General features: G+C 45.2%; 1 protein-coding gene across 6 annotated transcripts in view; it reads right to left on the minus strand.

The window, feature by feature from the left end:
- Nucleotides 1-5,945, minus strand: part of ZFAND6 (zinc finger AN1-type containing 6) — a 64,362-nt gene extending 58,417 nt beyond the window's left edge. Inside the window, exons 1-2 of one of the 6 annotated variants that reach the window (XM_038533018.1) lie at nt 5,844-5,934; nt 4,275-4,350 (exon numbers count right to left, since the gene is read on the minus strand). Coding sequence is in view for 1 of the 6 variants with exons in the window: in XM_038533007.1 (XP_038388935.1) it covers nt 4,241-4,277 (37 nt within the window). In the remaining 5 variants the exon portion in view is untranslated. Of the gene's footprint in view, nt 1-4,240; nt 4,353-5,843 lie in introns of those variants that run through there. The other 5 variants (XM_038533022.1, XM_038533017.1, XM_038533014.1 and 2 more) reach the window with 5 other exon arrangements.
- Nucleotides 5,946-21,215: the final 15,270 nt, after the last annotated feature.

Here is a 21,215-nt window from a genome sequence, read left to right on the forward strand (position 1 = left end):
AGCTATCCAAAGAAAAGCTGCGTTTTTCAACAGTCATGGAAAATTTTTAAAAATTATAGTCACAGAAAATAAACGGTTTTGAAAAGCACAAGTTGAACAGGTAAGTAACATCCTCTGATGATCACACAGTAATGTTCAAAGTTAAAAGAAAAGCTTCTAAAAAGAAAAGAAAAGAAAAGAAAAGAAAAGCTTCTTAACTCATCAAAGGTTGAGAACACCTACTATGTGCTGGGCACCACTAGTAGCAGGGCACGTCATGGTAGACTGTCCCTCACACTGTGGAGACTTAAGGTCTAGAGTCAGACCACAGGGATGTCATGGGAACATGGGCAATTTTCAGTGTTCTCATAGCTACATTACAATATTAAAATAGTTAAATCAATTGTAGTAATATATTTGACTTAACACAATACACATAAAATAGCATTACTTCGATATGTAATCATTTTTAAAATTGAGATTTTTTTCTTTTGCAGTAGAAATCCAGTTCCTATTTCATATTTACGGCATCATTCAGATTTGTGATATTTCAACAGCCACTGGCTACTTAAATTTATATCTCTGCTGTCCAGTACAACAACCCCTAGCCACATGTGGCTATTGAGCAACTGGTACGTTACTAGTATGACTGAGGAACTGAATTTTTAATATTATTTAATTTTAATGCATTCAAATAGTGACAAGTGGCTATCTACTAGCTTGGAAATAACAGCTCAAGGGAAGAAACAGACAGTAAAACAAATTACACACACTTAATGAATTGCAGTTATTACAAGTGTTTACAGCAGAAAAAAATGTCCAATATGAAATGAATAAATACAGCCAACAGAGGCTTAACCTCTTTTGCCAGCATTAAGGAAGGACTGTCTCCCCAAGAAGTCTGGCTGGCCCCACAATGCTCCCTCAGGGAGCCCCAGTCGTTCCACTCCTCTGGTACATCCTGAATCAAGCCAAGCTCTCCTGTTCGAGCCAGCACTCCCCTAGCTGACTCTTGATCTCAGAACTCACAAGCACAGTTGCAAATTTTCTACAGGACAAGCTATGGGCTCATAACTGTTTACAAGGCAATTTTTACAAAAAAAATCTTGCAAAAGAAATTCAGTGTGCCCTTGTTACTAAGTTTTAATGTTCTGATAGATAGGGAAACCAAAGAAACTCCCCAAACAAACCTTGGTTACACCATTAATCTTCCTAAATGTTACATCCTCACAGAGACATTCTTAGGACGTGGAGTTAGCACCTTCCAATCTCTGCTGGCACACCGGATTTCTTTCCTTGCTAGCACTGGTCAACATCTGAAAACTCCTTATTCATCGGTCTATGAATAGCGTAGCTTTCCCAGAGGTTCTGAACTGGGTGAAGGCCTCAGCACTGGGCACAAAGTACAGGCAGCGAGGAGCAACTGCAGTGATGATGGAAGAGTCACTCAATACAGATATTTTTACACATCAACATTTAAGGAACAAAGCAAAACTACACGCAAAGGACAATTTAATGGCACAAAATATTTTTATCATAGAAAATAAAACAAAGTGTAGAAATACAGTAACTTAATTTAAAATTTCAAAACCCCAAACCACCTGCAGACTCTAAGGAATCAACTAAAAAACTAGAGAACAAAGCAACAGTCAAAAATTTGGGGATGAAAAGGGAGGGAGACAAAACGAAAACACATTATTCCCAGTTACTAAAACAATGCACTAGCATCAAATTATGAACACTGTATAAAAGCTAAAAAGAACCAAGTATATATATGCTTTTAGTATATAATGAAGGCAGTTTTATTTCAAGGCAACAAGATTTTTGTTAATCAGGCTAAAATAACTATTAAGGAAAAATAAAGAAGTTATTTCTCTTGACTTATACTATCAAAACAAATCCTAGATAAACAGAGAGAGATACGTATGAGAATGAAACCATAGAAGGACTAGAAGAGTTATCTGGTCAGGAGTACCCATTAAACATGAGAGTGAAGTAGGAGCCATAAAAAGAAACTACTAACTTAAATTTCTTAAAAGGTAAAAACTCTTTGAAGTTAAAAAAAACAAAATACCATAAGCAAGTAAAAGGCAAACGAAGAGCCAGGGAAAATATCTGTGGGATGTGACAAAGGATTGCTATCCTAATTATATAAAAGAATAAAAAGGGTATTTTGAACATAGAACATCACTCCAAATAAGCAAAAACAAATTAGAAGACATAATACCTTTCTCTCCATTTGTCATCATAATTATTCTAAGAAATATATAAAGAGTCTTATGAAGAAGGCAGGCAGGAAAGAAAATATTCAAGTGTTGGCAAAGATACAGAGAAAATTTGTACTCTCACATTTTTCATCAAACTTTATACTGGTTCAGTCAACTTTATATTATAATCTCAGCAAAATTTTACAATAAGATTTGGCAATATTTATAAAAAGACACAAAAAAAAGTTCATGTGCTTTGACTCAGCCATTTAAGACAGACTGAATCCCAAAGAAATGAGGAATATGTGGAGACTTAGCTCCTTACCACTCTCTCCAGTGACAAAAGGACAAAGCAACAAGCCCCACAGGACAGGCGACTAATCACAGTAAGATGAAATGCTTGTGTACCTTAGAGTCCTAACTTCTGCCCTCAAGTGACAGACAACAACCAAAACAACTTCGGATGACAGGTTCCATAAGGACATGATGCAGAGTCATATAGTCAGGGAACATGGTGTGTGGAGGCATGCCTGAAGCAGTGACATTTGAGCAGATACAAGATTGAAGTGTGCCAGGCAGAAAAACACAACAATTTTAAGGAAGTAAGCATGGCATGCTGAAGAATCCCAAGAAGACCAGTATAGCTGGAGGTGCATGAATCAGGGGGAAAGTTGGCAAGGCTGGATAGTCAACCCACAGCTATAAGTCATGTGTGGCTGGCTAATCAGCACTTGAAACAAGGCCAGTCCCCCAAGCACTTTACATGGAAAATATATAGTGGATTTTGAAGACAGTCTGAAAAATTTAGTAAAATATCCTATTAATAATTTCTTATGCTAATTACTTATTAAAATCATAGTATCTTGTGATAAGTAAAATATATCTCACCTGTTTCTCTTTTTAATGTGGCTATCAGAAAATTTTAAAGATTTATTTATTTCAAGATTTTATTTATTTATTTATTTATTTATTTATTTATTTATTTATTCATTTATGAGCAAGAGCAAGCAGTAGGGAGTGCAGACAGGGAGGCAGAGGGAGAGAACCTCAAGCAGACTCCCCGCTGAGCATGGAGCCCTACACAGGGCTCCATCTCACAACCCTGAGGTTCTGACCTGAGCCAAAATCAAGAGTCAGATGCTTAACCACTGAGCTACACAGGCGCCCCGGGCTATCAGAAAACTTTAAATTACTTATGTGGCTCCCATTCTATTTCCATGAGAGATTGCTGGTCTTGGGTATAGGTGTCATAGTAAAGAGTTTCGATTTTATTTTGTGTATCGAAAAGTCATTGGAGGATGTTGAGCCTCTCTACCTTACATATTTAAATGATGGTTCCCCCACAGGAGAGCCAGAACTGAAGCAGGGACACCAGTTAGATGACTATTGTTACTGTCCTGTGTACAACAAAGGTGCTGAGATGGATTGCATTTGGGATAAGCTCTGAAAGTAGACGCAACCCAGTATTGTTCAGAATCCCACTTCCAATTGTGTAGAATATACACACACAGACTAGGGGTATACCTGCCAAAACTTTAGCAACGGTTATTTATTCTTTGTAACTTTCTATTCCTTCTGAAAGCTGGGGAGGAAAGACACCAAAAACACATTGCCCTTAATACAAAAATGACTTTTTTTAAAAAAGCTTTTCAACAGGATAAATAAAACAGCCCTACAAAAAAAAAAAAAAAAAACACAACAACAACAACCAACCAAACAAAAAAAACAAACCACCCTATTTGTCAGCAAGCTACACAGGCTGGTTACAACAACAAAGCACCTCTACTCCTGTGCCTTTAAAGACAACTTATTTGAAGCTATATATAAACTCCTATTACTTACACACCACTTTCCGGAAATTAATACCGCTCCTACTCTGTCAGTGCGTTGCTGAGCGTGGTAAATAACACATGGCCTTAGAAGTATCCTTCAGGGCACACACCCAAGGCTAAGGAAGTCAAGTCCCTCAATGTGTGGTGAGCCTATCCTACCGGCCAGCACAGTCCTCCCAGAGTGCCCCGAGGACACCGTCAACATCACAGCACAGAGAGCACCTCGGTCCCAATCCTGTTCCTTGAGAGGCCCTACCATCGGATGGGGCTTCCCTCGGCCCACGGTGCAGAGCTGGAAGGACGATTAGGGCAGGTTTCTCCTACAGGACGTGCTAAGGGAGAAGAGAGCCTTAGGTGAGTGGCCAGAGGTGACACAGAGTGGCCAGCACACACGGTGACTTACTTTACACACAATCAAGTGGTTTTTGTACTTATATTACTTTAGCATTGAAAAAGTAGGTAGCAAACAGAGCCTGACTTCTCCCCGGTGATTGCAGAGGAGATCCATCATACACACACACGGAGGGGATCTCGGTTTCTCATTCACATGTTCAAAACTCGGAAGTAGTCCTCCGGCTCCGGATCCTCCGTGACAAAGTCCCTCGGCTCCCCCCACGCCCTCCACTCCTGAGTACGGGCTACACCGTCTGCAGGTGCGCAGCGGGAGCCAGGTGCTGACGCCAAACAAGGTACCGTGACTTCCAAGGGCCCACGGACGGCGGGCTGTGAGCAGGGCCCCGCTGACCCTACAAAGCTGCGGAGAAGGGCCCGACAGCACGTGGTGGACACACGAACCGGGTGAGGAAACCACGATGAACACACTACGGGCGGGCCTGACCTGCCAGGGAGGAGGGCACAGGACAGACAGGCCACCGGCCAGCAGGTGCGGGCTCCGGCCGGCCCCTCTCCCGTCCTACCACCTAGGTCGTGTTGCGGCCCTGGGGCCCCGAGTCGCTCGCCCTGCGAAAGGAGGCTTCACGACCAACCGCCCGCAGGGAAGGCGGCGTCCGCGGACCCACAGACCCAGGGCACGGTCCCCCCTCCGCCCCACCCCTCCTCAGGTGCCCCCGGCACCCCTGCCCGCCCGGACTACGGCGTAAAACGTGCAAGGAACAGCTGAGACACAACCTGTTGCATAAACCTAAATGTGCAACTTTTGCAGAAAAAGAGCATTTTCCCCTAAAGTTCTGGCCTGTGACTCCCCGCCTAGCCTCGGGAAAAGCAAACTCCTACCGGAACCCTGTCTCAGGGCATCACGGCCAGCGCACCGTGGGGCACCGACCGCCCCACAGCGTCCAGCGCGCACCGGGTCCCGGGCCGCCCCCTCCCCGGCGCTCCGCCCCCCGCACGGCCCGGGAGGTGCGGCTGCGGCAGAGGGGGCGCTCGGGACCCCCTGCCACGCCCACCCCCCACCGGGGCCGCCCGGGGCCACCGCTCTCCCCAACGCCTACCCCGCCCCCGGGCCGCTCGGGACCCCCGGACCCCCGCCCTGGGGCCGCTCGGGACCCCCCCCACGGCGCCGCTCGGGACCCCCGGACCCCCCGCCCTGGGGCCGCTCGGGACCGCCGGACCCGCCCCGCCGCCGCTCGGAACGCCCCCCCCGCCCCCGCACCCCGGGGCCGCAGGAACGGGCCGTGACAGGAGGGGCCGCCCCCCGCCCCGGCCGCAGCAGGTGCACGCCCGCTCCACGCGGCCCACCCCTCCCACCAACTGCTCGCGGACCCCCGGCCCGCCCTGCCCCCCGCCGCCCGCCGCCCGCCGCCCTGGCTTCCGCCCGGGAGCGCCGGGGCCGCGCCTCAGCCGGTGGGGGAAGGGAGCTGCTCACCTGGCGGCGGCCCTCCCCGCCCGCCGCGCTGCCCGCCGCCGGTCGCCGCCGGAGAGTGGGGACAGGTGAGGCCGCCGAACCCCCGCTCGCTCCCGCCCCGCCGCCGCCGCCGCCGGCCCTCCGTCCGCTGTTTATTAAACTTTTCTGTTTGGTTGTTCGGCCTGTGACGCGGCGGCGCCCGAGCTCCGCGATTGGCCGGCTCCCGGCGCTGACGCGGCGCCCCGCCCGCCTCCTAATTATTACCGGCCGGGCGGGGCCGCGGGGCGGGCACGCGGGGGGCGGGGCCGGGGCCCGCGGCGCGCGCTGATTGGCCGGAGCCCCGTGCGGGGGCGGGGCTGCAAGCGAGGAGCCCTCCCCCGCCCTTGCCCAGCGGCGGGCGCTTCCTGGGCTGGGCGCGCGCCAGAGCTGCAACCTCGTGCAGGGGGCGGTGGGGGTGGGACCTCCGCTGCCTCGCGGGGCGTGGCGCGGGGAAGCGGGTGCTCCACCTGCCGGGGGTGCGCGAAGGCACTCCTAGCCGGCCCCACGCGCACCCTGGAGAGCGCGGGGGGTCGAGCTGCGGGGGCGCCCCGCCGCGGGGTCCCGAGCCCCAGCCTGCAGCGGGGAGCGCGTGCACACCTGCATACACACCGTGCCGTGCATTCGTGCGTGCAGCGTTGAGCCCGTGCACACCGTGCCGTGCACAGCTGCTTACACACCACTGCATGCACACAGTGCCATGCACACATGCGTGCACACCTGCTGTGCACACCTGCCACGCGCCCTTCCGAGACCCCTGGCCAGCGGAGCGATGTAGGAACGGTGCCCCCAGAGCAGCTCAGCCTTCCGGCTCAGGTGCAGCGCGCGCGGGAGGACCAAGACCAGTTCAAGGACATTAAGTCCGACCTTAGAGGGTGGGACCGAAAGGTAGGAGCCTCAAAGGTCCCATATGTTTCCAGATGGGACATTTTATTTTACTCACCATGGATTTTTTGCATTAATGTGCAAAAAAACTAAAGTCTCAGGATCTTACTTATCTTGATTACTGAGCTTTTTGGTTCCCCTTTACATTTTAGGCTTGAAGTCACTAGCTTAGTGTCCTAACCCCAGTGGAGAGGGATTTTGGTGGAACTGGAAGTGTAGAGAGTAGGTCTTTTGCAAATAGGGCTTGGGGATAAGAACTGCCTAACAGTTGAGAAGATTCAGGCCAGAACGGAGCCTTCAAGGAGGAGGTTGCACTGGCTTTGGCACTGGAGAGTGCATAGGAAAGCAGCATTTTCCTGTCCTCCTAAAGAGGCCAGAAGATGGAATTCCAGGTTTGAAGAACAGTGATGTGTTGTGAGGTGAGGAATATGCAGTGTAGAGTTGAGTGTGTCATCAGCAATAGGGGGACAGTTTGCACAGGATGGAAAGGTATTCAAAGGGTGTTTGTAACAGGCATTCGTTTTTAATTTTAAAAACAGACACACACACAGTGGGTTAACCCACGAGAAGGGGGTTTTGCCCAAGGATCTCATGTCTGATCATGGAGACTAGGTTAACTTGGAGACTACAGATAGTTTTAGGGTCAAGTGTTACAAGTCTTTACAGCCAAACTGAGTATTTGACTTTACTTGGTGGGAAATGAGAAGCCATTTTAGCATGAAAAGAACTATCAGGAAGGGAAGGAATGGTGGATTATAACAATTTCTGCTAGTACTAGGAATAATTTTGCAGACTGGGGATTTCTCTCAACTATTCACTGTCCTCTTGTCACTAGATAGTAGAACTATATGGAATTTTAGGATTTTGGCCACGGTTCACATCCCTACTCAGATACATTTTTGACAGTTAGCAATACTCACAATCTCCCTGGGTCTTGGTTTTCTATTAGTATGGGAAACAGTGAACAAAACGAAGATGCCTGCCTTCATTCATTTTTCGTTCTAATGGGTGACACATGTAATAAGTATTTGTGTTGTGAATTAGAAGATGGTAAGAGGTATAGAGAGAAGAAAATGTAGGGAATCCCTGGGTGGCTCAGCGGTTTAGCCCAGGATCGAGTCCCACAGCAGACTCCCTGCATGGAGCCTGCTTCTCCCTCTGCCTGTGTCTCTGCCTCTCTCTCTCTCCGTGTCTCTCATGAATAAATTAATAAAACCTTAAAAAAAAAGAAAATGTAGAGCAGGGTCGAGGAAGGGGGAAGTTTTAGTATTAAACACGGTGTTCAGCATAGGCATCATTGGGAAGGTGAGATTTGAACAGAATTATAAGAGGTGAGGATATAGCCCTATGGATAACCGGGAGAAGAGTGTTCCAGACTGAGACCCAATTAGAGGGCCGGCCTCAGGGCAGGTGAGCTGGGTAGATAATGCTATGAACATTTATCTACAAGAGTTAGTGGGCACATGCATTTTCACTTCTCTAGGGTCTGTACCTAGGTGTGTAATTGCTGGGCCATGTGGTGCTTCTGCTTGTCACTATTTGAACTGCTGGACTGCTTTTCCAAAGGAGATTTGCTATTTTACATTCCCACCAGCAAGGAGTGAGGATTCCACTTTCTCCATACCCTTGGCAACACCTGTTAAGGGCTGTCTTCTGGATTAGAGCCCACCCTCATGAGAGTGAAATGATTGGGATTTGCCTCTCCCCGATGGCTAATGACCTTGAGTGTCTTTTCATGTGCTTGTTGGCTGTTTTGTGGCTCTTCTTTGGAGAAATGTCTATTCAGATCCTCTGCTCATTTCTAAATTGGGTTCTTTGTCTTTTTAATTTTTGGTTGTGAGAGTTCTTTACATATTCTGAACACAAGTCCCTTATCAGATATATAATTTGCAAATATTTTCTCTCATGTGTGGGTCCTCTCTTTTCACTTGCTTGCTGATATCATTTGAAGCCTAGAAGTTTTTAATTTTGCCTCATCCTTTTAATTAAGTCTTCCCCTTCCCAACATCCAATTAGTCACAAATTTAACTGATTCGGCCTTAGATATATCTATGAAATACACCCCCCGCACTGCCCTGTACACCCGCTTATTATTTCTTACCTGAATTTAGGTAATAGCCTCCAATACAATTCCTGTCTCTGCACCCCACCCAGGTAGTCCTCCAGCCACTCCCTGAATGATCGTCCTGAAACACAAATTGAGCAGGTCAGACATCTGTGGGCTCCCCATTCCTCCTGGAACAACTCTCAGACTCCTCCAATAAGAGTACCTGCAGCATTTTAAAAGTTCAGATTGCAGGTCCGTGATCTGGACACAGTGAATCAGAATCTCTAGGGGATGAGCCTGGGCATCTATTTTTAATAAGCCCCCAGGTGATTTTTATTCTCAGAATCATTTGCCTAAAACAATGGTTCTAAACCAGGGGTGACTTCGTTCCCCAGGGGACATTTGGCAATGTATGGAGACATTTTTGGTGGTTACAACTTGGGGGGGGGGGTGTAGCTATCACTTAGTGACACTAGGGATGCTGCTAGAATACTGCAGTGCACAAACCTTCACCCCCGCCCCCGGCCAAGCCAACAAAGAATTGTCAGCCCTGAATTTCAGGCATGCCAAATTGAGAACCCTGGCAGTATTTATAGGAGATAAAATATGAACTTCTGCATTTGAGTCTGGCTAATTGGTCCCCAGCTCTACAAAAGATCTATCACTCTGAAAAACCATCTCCAACTTAGTGACTTAAAACAATGATTTACTATTTCTCATGATTGTGCGGCCAGGCTGGGCAGATCTGTTGGTCTTGCCTGTACTCTCTCATGGAGAAGCTGCTGGGGACTGTTGAGCTGTATGCCCGTTCAGTTGGGTCTCATAGCATAGAGGTTTTGGAGATACAAAGGGTGTGAGCTTGGATGCCACTTGCCTTGTTCTAATGATCACAGAGACTAACCCAGATTAAGGAGTAGGGAAACGGATGCTACTTTTTAAAGCAAGGAACTTGCAGAGAATTTGTGGCCATGTTAATCCACCCACCTTTTCAACACCATCTCCAGGTCCCACCACCTTCTAACCTCAGTGGGGACCTGCCAGAGCCAGACCAGACCCTGAGGCTCCAAGCAATAGGGGAGGAAGTACCCTCAGAAAAACTTCTCACAGACTAGCCATAGTGGTTCTTCTGACTTTTCGTCAGAATCTAAGCCAAAGGATTTAGTCTCAGGACCCTCTTATATTCAAAAATTGAGGACCCCAAATAACTTTTATGTGGGTTACCTCTATCAATATGTACAGCATTAGAAATTAAAAATGAGGTGTTTTAAAAGTAAACGTTAACTCATTTAAAAATAGTAATAACAACACTCTTACATGTTAACATTCCCAAATAAAAATTATATTTTCCAGAGTATGAATCAGTAAGAAGAGTGACACCATGCTACAGTTGTGCACAGAAGGCAGTCTGATTCTCATATTTGTTTCTGCATTCTCTCTGTTGCAGTATCACACATCACATAGCCTCTGCAAAACCCCACTGTACACTCATAAGAAAAAGGCAAATCATGACATAATATTATAGTGAAAACAGTTTGAGCTCACAGACCCTCTCAGAGGGTTTCAGGGACCCCCAGGGGTCCATGGATCATACTTGACAACCACTCAGAGTTGTTCCCCCAACTGGCCCAGGCCAGCAGATCCCTTAACTCCATGGACATGCTGCTGCCCATCTACTAACATTCCTACATTCATTCATCAGCCCTTTTATGACCTTACTCTTGTGTGTGCACTCTGCTTATCCCCACCAAACTCCTACTCATCCCCCAAAACCCACTATAAATGCCTGCTCCATGCTGAAGGCTTTCTTGACTCCTATAGGCAAAGTTAGGACTCCTCTTTATGTGTAGTCACACACTTTATGCCTCCTTCTGCACTAGAACTTACCCTGTTGAATGGAAAACTTTTTAGTCTGTTTGTTTGCTTCCTCTCTAATTAGAACAGAAAGTTCTTTATCTGATGTTTGGGTTGAGTTTTTGTTTTTGTTTTTTGTTTTTTTCCGTATTGGAACAAGATGTGGGTTGTAAATTGATCCATTTCCAAATCACTAACCAAGGACCCTGACAAATGTTTGAATCCTCCCCTTCCTCCTGGTTTTGTTAGAGGTCTCCTTTATCGTATACTAACTTCTTGCTTTAAATCTGTATAACAGATTTTAAATCTTTTTTTAAAAAATTTATTTATTCATGATGGAGAGAGAGGCAGAGACACAGGCAGAGGGAGAAGCAGGCTCCATACAGGGAGCCTGACGTGGGACTCGATCCCAGGACTCCAGGATCACAACCTGGGCTGAAGGCAGGTGCTCAAACCACTGAGCCACCCAGGCTGCCCCTGTATAATAGATTTTTAGATCTGGGTTTTTCCACTAATACTGTTGTTCTGCTTCAGCCATATGTCTGGTTTTAATGAAGACCTGTGGTGTGATAATACCATGGCCTCAGAAGAAGTTTTAGGGTCTAATAGAGTCTGTCCGTCTACTTTTTTTTTCCTTCTGAATTTTGTTGAAAATTCTGATCTGTTCATGCCTCCGTGTTAACTTTGGAATAATTTTGTCAGTTGCCAAGAAATATCCTGCCAGGTTTTTCTTTTTAAGATTTTATTTATTTACTCATGAGAAACACAGAGATAGAGGCAGAGACACAGACAGAGGGAGAAGCAGGCTCCCTGTAGGGAGCTGGATGCGGGACTTGATTCCAGGACCCCTGGATCACGACCTGAGTAAAAGACAGACACTCAACCGCTGAGCTGCCCAGGTGTCCCTCCTGCCAGGGTTTTTTTTTTTTTTTTTTTTCTGCCAGGGTTTTAACTGGGATTCCATATGCCTAAAACAGTTTGGGGGAGCAGGGAAAGAAATGTGTGTCTTCAGAGAATTTGGATGGCCCATCAAGAGGTCTGCTGGGGTTTTTCTTTTTCATTTATTTAGCTTAAAAAAGACTCTCGACATTAGAAAGGACAAATACCTACCATTTGCTTTGACGTGGATGGAACTGGAGGGTATTGTGTTGAGTGAAGTAAGTCAACTGGAGGACAATCATTATATGGTTCACTCATACGGGGAATATAAGAAATAGTGAAAGGGATTATAAGAGAAAGGAGGGAAAATGAGTGGGAAAAATGAGAGAGGGTGACAAAACATGAGAGATTCCTAGCTCTGGAAACCAAATAAGGGATAGTGGAAGAGAGGTAGCCTGGGGGATGGAGTGACTGGGTGACGGGCACTGAGGGGGGCACTGGACGGGATGAGTACTGGGTGTTATACTATATGTTGGCAAATCGAACTTCAATTAAAAAAATTTTTTTTTAAAAAAAGAACAAACTGAGGGCTGCTGAAGGGAATATGGGTGAGAGGATGTGTTAAATTGGTGATGGGTATTAAAAAAGACATTTATAATGAGCACTGGGTGTTGTATGTACATGATGAACCACTAAATTCTACACCTGAGACTTGTTATTACACTACATATTAACCAACTGGAATTTAAATAAAAAGTTGAGGGGGGCATCATTGCAAACTTAGAGACTTTCTACCCATTTTATGGAAGTAAATGACTCTGGCAAATAAGATAGTCATAAACTCCCAGCAGAAGTTGTGCCCCCAGCCCCTAGTTACCAAGGTCTGCCAATACACCCGGTTAAAGGTGCAAAGACTTTGCTCAAAAAGGCTGAGAGATGAGGAATGGGAGATGCCGATGGATATGTCTATTCCTTAACAGAAGTGCCTCTATCTTCTTTTCTATTTGTAGCAGGAGAAATTTGGTCTGGCTCAGTTTTAGAACTGTATTTTGAAAATGGCTTTGTTTTACAGTTTAAGGAATGGACAAGTGGGTGGAGTGTCACATAAAGGAGCAAGTTCATGTAGCACGTCCCTCTTGCCCTTTATAATCCTCCTCATTTTGATACAGCCATCCTGGTAGTCCTCCTTCACCATTTCCGTTTTGGGTTTCTTTTCCCCAAAAGCTTTGTGCAGGTAAGACGTGGCCAACAAGCACATGAGAAAATGCTCTGCATCACTGGCCATCAGGGAAATACAAACCAAAACCACAATGAGATACCACCTCACACCAGTGAGAATGGGGAAAATTAACAAGGCAGGAAACCACAAATGTTGGAGAGGATGTAGAGAAAGGGGAACCAACCCTCTTGCACTGTTGGTGGGAATGTGAACTGGTGCAGCCACTCTGGAAAACTGTGGAGGTTCCTCAAAGAGTTAAAAATAGACCTGCCCTACGACCCAGCAATTGCACTGCTGGGGATTTACCCCAAAGATACAAATGCAATGAAACGCCGGGACACCTGCACCCCGATGTTTCTAGCAGCAATGGCCACAATAGCCAAACTGTGGAAGGAGCCTCGGTATCCATCGAAAGATGAATGGATAAAGAAGATGTGGTCTATGTATACAATGGAATATTCCTCAGCCATTAGAAACGACAAATACCCACCATTTGCTTCGACGTGGATGGAACTGGAGGGTATTATGCTGAGTGAAGTAAGTCAATCGGAGAAGGACAAACATTATATGGTCTCATTCATTTGGGGAATATAAAAATTAGTGAAGGGGAATATAAAACTTAGTGAAAGGGAATAAAGGGAAAGGAGAGAAAATGAGTGAAAATATCAGTGAGGGTGACAAAACATGAGACACCTAACTCTGGGAAACGAACAAGGGGTAGTGGAAAGGGAGGTGGGCGGGGGGTTGGGGTGACTGGGTGATGGGCACTGAGGGTGCACTTGGCGGGATGAGCACTGGCTGTTATGCTATATGTTGGCAAATTGAACTCCAATAAAAAATAAAATTCCATGTGCCATTGTTGAAAAAAAAATCTACTTTTTAGATTGGTGCTGGTATAAGTAGCCACTTTTCTCTCTTGGCTGTGTATTTTAAAGTTTTTTGTTTGTTTTTTTAAATTAATGCCAAAAGAAAGCATTGTAATTCGTAAACTTAATTATATGTCTTGTATCTTACTAGCTTTGTAGTTGGAACCACTTAGTCTTTAGGTGCAAGACTGTTGTTATAGTACCAAGAAAATGTTTTATGTGTTATGAGACTGTACATCTTTTTTTTAAGATTTTATTTATTTATTCATAGAGACACAGAAAGAATGAGAGAGGCAGAGACACGGGCAGAGGGAGAAGCAGGCTCCATGCAGGGAGCCCGATGTGGGACTCGATCTGGGGTCTCCAGGATCACGCCTTGGGCTGAAGGCAGCGCTAAACTGCCGAGCCACCCGGGCTGCCCTGTACATCTTTTTTTAAAAAGCAATATGCAATAAAGAGATTAAATTCAATTGGGTGTAAAAAGAAAAAAAAAAAGTTGAGGGAGGAACGCGTGGGTGGCTCAGTGGTTTGGCACCTACCTTTGGCCCAGGGCATGATCCTGGAGTCCTGGGATCGAGTCCCACATCAGGCTCCCTGCATGAAGCCTGCTTCTCCCTCTGCCTATGTCTCTGCCTCTGTGTGTGTGTGTGTTCTCTCATGAATAAATGAATAAAATCTTAAAAAAAAGAAAAAGTTGAGGGGATCCCTGGGTGGCTCAGCTAATCTCTGCCTCTCTCTCTTTCTCTCTCTCTCTCTCTCTCTCTGTGTGTCTCTCATGAATAAATGAATAAAATCTTTAAATAAAAATAAATAAAATTTGAAACTACAAAAAAATCTTAAAATAAAAATATATTCCTGGTTATATCTTGTTAAAGTTGATCATGTCAATACCCATTTTAATTGTTTTATTTATAAGACAAGAAAAAGTGTATTAATTTTAGATTAAAAAAATACTCTCTCTCCCCCTCCCTCTCTCACTCCATCCCTCCCCCCTCCTCTTTCCTTTTTCTTTCTCTCAAATAAAGTCTTTGAAAAACAAAATTAAAATAAAATAAATTAAAAATAAATTAAAAAATAATGTATTGTCCCAAAAAAAGACTCTCAACATAGTTTGCTTCCTTAATTTTATGTAACAGTGAAATATTAAAGAGAGGCACACAATCATAGTATTTCTTTTTTTTTTTTTTTAATCATAGTATTTCTCACTAATAATTCATTATGTATTTTATGCTTTGTTGATACTGTGGGCAAAGTTCTGTTTTTTTCTTATATTTTCAAACTGGTCATTGATAATGTATTATAACTGCTACTTAATTCTATATATGTCATTTTACATCTAACCACTTACCTGATCTTTTAAAATAGTCTTTAATAATTTTTCAGTTGCTTGCTTTTTGATCAAAACAATATTTTCCATCTTCCTTTACAATCTATGTACTTCTTATTTTATGTCTTACTGTCTGCAGCTAGAATTGCCCACACCAAGTTAATTAATATTGACAACAGATGACAGTTTGGGCTAATTTCTGGCAAATGGTGATTTATTTGGAATAAATACCTTTTTAAAAAATATGATGCTAAGGAAGTGGCTTGTACGTTTCTGTGTAGTATTTCTTAGAAATGGCTGTTGAATTGTATGGCTGAATTTTCCCCATTTGTGAGGACCATTGCTAAGATCATGTTCATAATTGATCTGTAGTTGTAAAGTAGCAGATTAATAGGCTACTTACACTGATTTTTTAAAAAAGATTTTATTTATTGATTCATGAGAGACCCAGAGAGAGAGAGAGAGAGAGAGAGAGAGAGAGGCAGAGACACAGGCAGAGGGAGAAGCAGGCTCCATGCAGGGAGCCCGATGTGGGACTTGACCCCGGGTCTCCAGGATCACGCCCTGGGCCGAAGGCAGGCGCTAAACCGCTGAGCCACCCAGGGATCCGCCACTGGTTTTTTTCTTACTCTCTGTTTTCGTCTTTATCTACATGATCTAACCCAATCCATCAGTGGTTTCAAATTGGCTTCCATTTAAATGGGTCTAAACTCCCATCCTGCCCATCGTAAAGGTTCTCCCACATGCTCCCTTCTGTGCTAACTCTGGAGGACTCACTTGGTGGCCCAAAGAATACTTACTGTCAGAGAGAGGGTAAGTCCAGAGTGAGCAGCAGACACTTGGCGGTCAGCATCCACAGTGACCAGTCCTAACCATGTGTCCTATCTCCTCTTCCCCTGTGCAAGATCTGCTTAGTGATGGGGCTGATATCCAAACATCCCCCAGGGGCAGCAGCCAGGAGGCAGGGGGGTCAAAGCACCCCTTCCTCCACTCCTCCCTGGGGTCCAGGGTCCACCTGCTGTGAGATGATCAGTTGCAGGAGCACCTGCTGCCTGGCTCCTTGGACCCATGGGCCATTCTGAAAGTCCATGTGCTCCTAGTTTCTAGTCCTCTCCACGATGCTCAGTCTCCTGAACACACACTTTCGTGTGTGTGTCTGTGTGTGTGTGTGTGTGTGTGTGAGAGAGAGAGAGAGAGAGAGCGAGAGAGAGGCTTTCCAACAAGATTCCTGGGTGCTCTCTCTCTCTCTGCTTGACCCATTGGTCTGTTCAGGTATTTTGTGCCAGGTTTCATTAACTTTGATACTTTTTTTTTTTTTTTATTAAAAATGGTCTGTTTCATTGAGATTTTCAAATGTGTGGGCATACGCTGGGACTGTGAGTCTCACCACCTCCCCACACTAAGATGGGAAATTGCCTGCTGAGAATCCAGCTGCAAACCCCAGTCCCACGGACCATCGTGGAGCTGTTGACAGCCCACAGTCACTGACAGCAGTTTATGGGCCTCATGGGGGCCACAGACTCTCCTTGGAAAACTGCGTTGACCAACTGTATGTCAGGTTTTCTGTCCAGGTTAGGAAATTCTTGTACATCCTAGGCCCGTCCTGTCTATGGCCCACAGGCCTATATCCATGGATCCCACAGTTAGAAGGTGGGCCAGTGGCCTTCTTTGATGAGTGTGGTTAGCCTTTTCCAGCACACTGACGTCTGAAGTAAGTGTGTGTCCCTCACGAGTTGGGGAGGATTGGGTACCACAGAAGAGAGAGGAGACTCACAGATGGAACCCTCAGACTGCTCAGGGGACAGGCTACTTCAGTTGCTGAATTCCATCCCTGCTGCCCTAGCTGGCAAGCCCGTTTTTATCAGAGGATGAAAGTGTTTATCCAGTTTACATTCTTTATGAGGCCATTCTGATTATTCAGTGCTCCATTTATCTGACTTCCTTTGTTATGAGTTAATATGACTGGGCTCTCTTCCGGCCTCAGTCATATTTCTTAGTTTTAACTTATAAATTGGTGCCTGGATTTATACATCAGTCTTGTGTCCTTGGCTAATGTGAGTCTGTCTGTGAGAAATGAATCTGATGACAAAAGCAGTATTCGGAGATGCAAGATGGAGACCTGATGTAACCACATCAGGATGGGGAGTGCTGCCCTATGAAGCTTTGGGGGGCACCCCACTGGCCTCATCTAGGCAGGATGTCCTAACAATACTGTGATAGTCAAGCCAACTGTTCTCTGCACCTAGCACTCTCCTAAACCCACCTGTGTGTCCCTTTTCTACATCCTTGTGGTAATTGCTAGGCTAGGCTCTTAAACTAGAGTTCACAGGATTGTCTTTTTTTTTTTTTAGTAAGAATTTTAAAATTTATTTTATTTTGAGAGAGAGTAAGAACAGTGGGAGAGGACAAGGGAGAAGCAGACTGGCCGCTGAGCAGGAAGCTGACATAGGACTTGATCGCAGGACCCTGGATCATGACCTGAACCAAAGGCTTCACTGACTGAGCCACCCAGGTGCCCTGGATTGTCTGTTTTTTTTTTTCTTTTTTTATCATTTTTGAAGCATATGATCTTGCATCTATTTATCAATTCTACCTTTTTTTATAGCTTCCAATTGATTTAAATATTTGAACTTAATTACTGTCTTCCTAATAGTTTCATGAGGACTGCTCCCCCTTCCCCCAAATCATTCAGTGGATATCTGTTTCCTTGTAATCTCTCTGATATAGAAGCCTTTAGGACTGCGAACTTGCCTCTGAGCCATGCCTTTCTGTGTGCACGGGTCCCACACTGATTCCCACTTTGGTTTATCTCTCCTCCAAGAGACTCCTCCCATGTGTATTTTCAGAATTTTACTTCTTTTAGTGCATCTCTGAGAAAGTGTGTGGAGGAGGACGCACGGTACCTGAATACAACGTGGTGTCAGGGGTGGACTTTGGGAATGGCTGAAGGACATTAAGGACTGAGGACAAATCAACTAGGAGCTACAGTTAGTAATGGGTGTGTGAGTTTGGCTCTCTGATCAGGACACATGGACCATAAGATGTTCCTAGTTGGGAGAAGTGGGCGTGGAGTCTGTAGGATCTCCCCACACTGTCTTCATGCCTTCTCTGTAAATCTCAAAGTACCATAAAATCAAACTTTTCTTGAAAAAGGAAACCCCTCTCGACCCTCAGACACCTGTCAAAACCTGTGTTCTCAAAAAAAAAAAAAAAAAAAAAAAAAAAGCCTGTGTTCTCTCCTAAGGGCTCCCATGCAGCAGTGGCCTGCCTCAGCTGGGCCTCCCTACTGGCTACTCAGTGAGCAAGACAGTGGATGACCAGCCATTGCCCATGCTGATGGAGGCAGATGCTGGGTGTTTTCCTGTTTGCCCCTCTGCACAGCCTTTCTGTCCCCGAGAGGCCTCTGTGAGCATCCTTGTCCTGCCTCCAGTTGTGGTTGGCCCTTGGGAGGGGGGTAGGAGGTGGGAGGGAGAAGGAGCCTGCGGCCAGAGTGCTTATTCTTGGGTCTAGCTGTGCTGCATCACAGAGTGATCCTCTTCTATCAAAGGCCGTGGCTCCTGTCACTGTGGCCTCTTGCATTCACCTCCTCATACAAGTTCTAGAAAGAGCTCTCCCCTCCCAGCTCTTATCAGTGCGGAGCACAGCCAGCACTCCACGTTTTGGGGGTTGGGCTTATCAGTAGCACCTGGCAACCCCACCAGGGACTGGGTACCAGACAGCTATGTGCTTGCCCTCGATAAATGTTTGTCAGGTGAACGAGCCAGCCGATGAATCAGGGATGGGTACAGATGGGAGACCCCTGTGGCAGGGAACCAACAGCCCGTGGTTAGAACGCCGGCGTCGGGCACTGGGCTCGGCTCCTTCTCTCAACCAGACGAGCGATCTGGGGCAAGCGGTGGACGTCGTCCAGGCTCCCATGCCTTCTCTCTAAAGTGGAGATCCTATTATTTTCTTCATTAGGTTGAGGACATGAAAAATGATAGATGAAAAATGCTCGAGAGCAGGGTCTTCCACAAAGATAAATGGTCCATAAGCAGTAGTTGTGCATGCTCTCTCCCCCGGTCATGGCCGAAATCTGATGGTCTTGTGCAATAGATAATCCAGGAGGGACAATTAACAAGCAAGCTAAACGTACTTGGCAGGCAGAGTGGTAAACATGTTCCACCCTGCTAGTAAGCAAAACAACAGTGAGACACCATGTCTTGCTCTGAAATGAGAAAATTGCTTTAGTGATACTTAAATTACTTAAACATTGGAAAGGACAGAGTGAATCAGGGACTCTGAGTCACTCAGTTTGAGGCTTAAAAATACAAGAGTGCAATATGTTTGCTTGTTTTTAAAGATTTTATGTGTTATTTACCAGAGACACACAGAGAGAGGCAGAGACACAGGCAGTGAGAGAAACAGGGTCCCTGCTGGGAGCCCCATGTGGGACTCAATCCTGGGACCCCAGGAACAGGCCCTGAGCTGAAGGCAGATGCTCAACCACTGAGCCATCCAGGTGCCCTGTTTGTTTTTAAAGATTTTATTTGATAGAGAGAGAGAGAGAGAGAGAAGGGGCAGAGGGAGAGAGAGAATCAGAGGAGAGCAGACTCCCCACTGAGCCCAACGCAGGGCTCAACCCCAAGACCCCTGAGATTGTGATCTGAGCAGAAACCAAGAGTCATTTGCTCAACCAACTGAGCCCCCCAGGCGCCCTTGCAATAGTAATTTAAAATTGACCTACTTCTGTCCCAGTAACTATGTTGTGTAGTCAAGAAATACACAAAAAAGTAATAGAAGTAATACAGTTTGTAATAACAACAGGCAGCTAGCTGATAGATGACGGGCAGATGATAGATATAGAGAAACAGATAGAAACCACCTCAATAGCCATCAATAGGAAACACCTAACCAAATGAGCATATGGCCATTGTTTGGGTTGCTATATAGCAATTGAATACAATCAAGCCTTGTGCTTTCTCTCCTCCACTCTTAAATATTGAAGAAAAAAAAAGAATCGGGGCTCCTGGGTGGCTCAGTGGGTTAAGCATCTGCCTTTGGATCAGGTCATGATCGTGGGGTGTTGAGGTCAAGTGGTATCCCCTGCCACATTGTGCTTCTTGCTCAGAAGCCTGCTTCTCCCTCTCCCTCTGCCCCTCTCCCTGCTTGTGCGTGCGCGCTCGCTCTCTCTCTCTCAAATAAATAAATATCTTAAAATTTTTTTAGAAGAGTCAAAATGATTCTTAATTAACAACAAATTAATGCCAACATGAACTTCAACATCTGGAGTCACTCAGTGGAATACTGTACTTTATAGAGTCTGCAAGCTCCCCTTCGAATGTTCCATGAAGAAAGCAAAAAAGAAAGTTCTATGAATATGAAAACGTGCTAGTAATATATTAAGTGAAAAAGGCAAGTCCCAGAATAGCAGTCTGTTAAGGTCATATTTGTGTTAAAAATACAGACATATGTATACATTTACATACGATAAATGCCTGAAAGGATAGATACCAAATTATCATGTAGTGTTTGTCATCCCCAAGAGGTGGCTTTAAGCGGTAAGAGGAAACTTCCTTTGCAGTGTTCAAGTTATTTTTTTTTTAATAATGACTAGATGTTAATTTTGTATTAAAAACTAAATTGTAGGGGGACGCCTGGGTGGCTCAGCGGTTGAGTGTCTGCCTTGCCCAGGGTGTGATCCTGGAGTCCTGGGATTGAGTCCCATATCAGCCTCCCTGCATGGAGCCTGCTTCTCTCTTCGTCCTTGTCTCTGACTCTCTTTCTCTCTCTCTGTGTGTCTTTCATGAATAAATAAATAAAATCTTTAAAAATAAATAAATAAAAATAAAAACTAAATTGTAGGGATGCTTGGGTGGCTCAGTGGTTAAGTGTCTGCCTTCAGCTCAGGTGGTGATCCCAGGGTCCTGGAATCCAGTCCTGCATCGGGCTCCCCGCAGGGAGCCTGCTTCTCCCTCTGTTTATGTCTCTGCCTCTCTCTCTATGTCTCTCATGAATAAATAAATAAAATCTCTTAAAAAAAGAAAGCTAAATTATATATAAACAGAGATATAAATTATATGTATTTATATTACATATACAGCTGCATGCCTAGGAAAATAGATGGGAATATCATGTACCACACATTTAATAGTTGTCTCTGAGTCACAGGATTATGGAGGAGGATTACTATAGGTTTTTTTTTTCATGTATTTTTCATATTTTTGCTAATTACCTTGTACTTTAAAATCTGAAAAGAAATTTAAAAAAAAACCAAAATGTTAAAGAAAAAATAAAACTGTAT

This window comes from Canis lupus, chromosome 3, assembly GCF_011100685.1.
Source record: "Canis lupus familiaris isolate Mischka breed German Shepherd chromosome 3, alternate assembly UU_Cfam_GSD_1.0, whole genome shotgun sequence".
Lineage (NCBI taxonomy): Eukaryota > Metazoa > Chordata > Mammalia > Carnivora > Canidae > Canis > Canis lupus.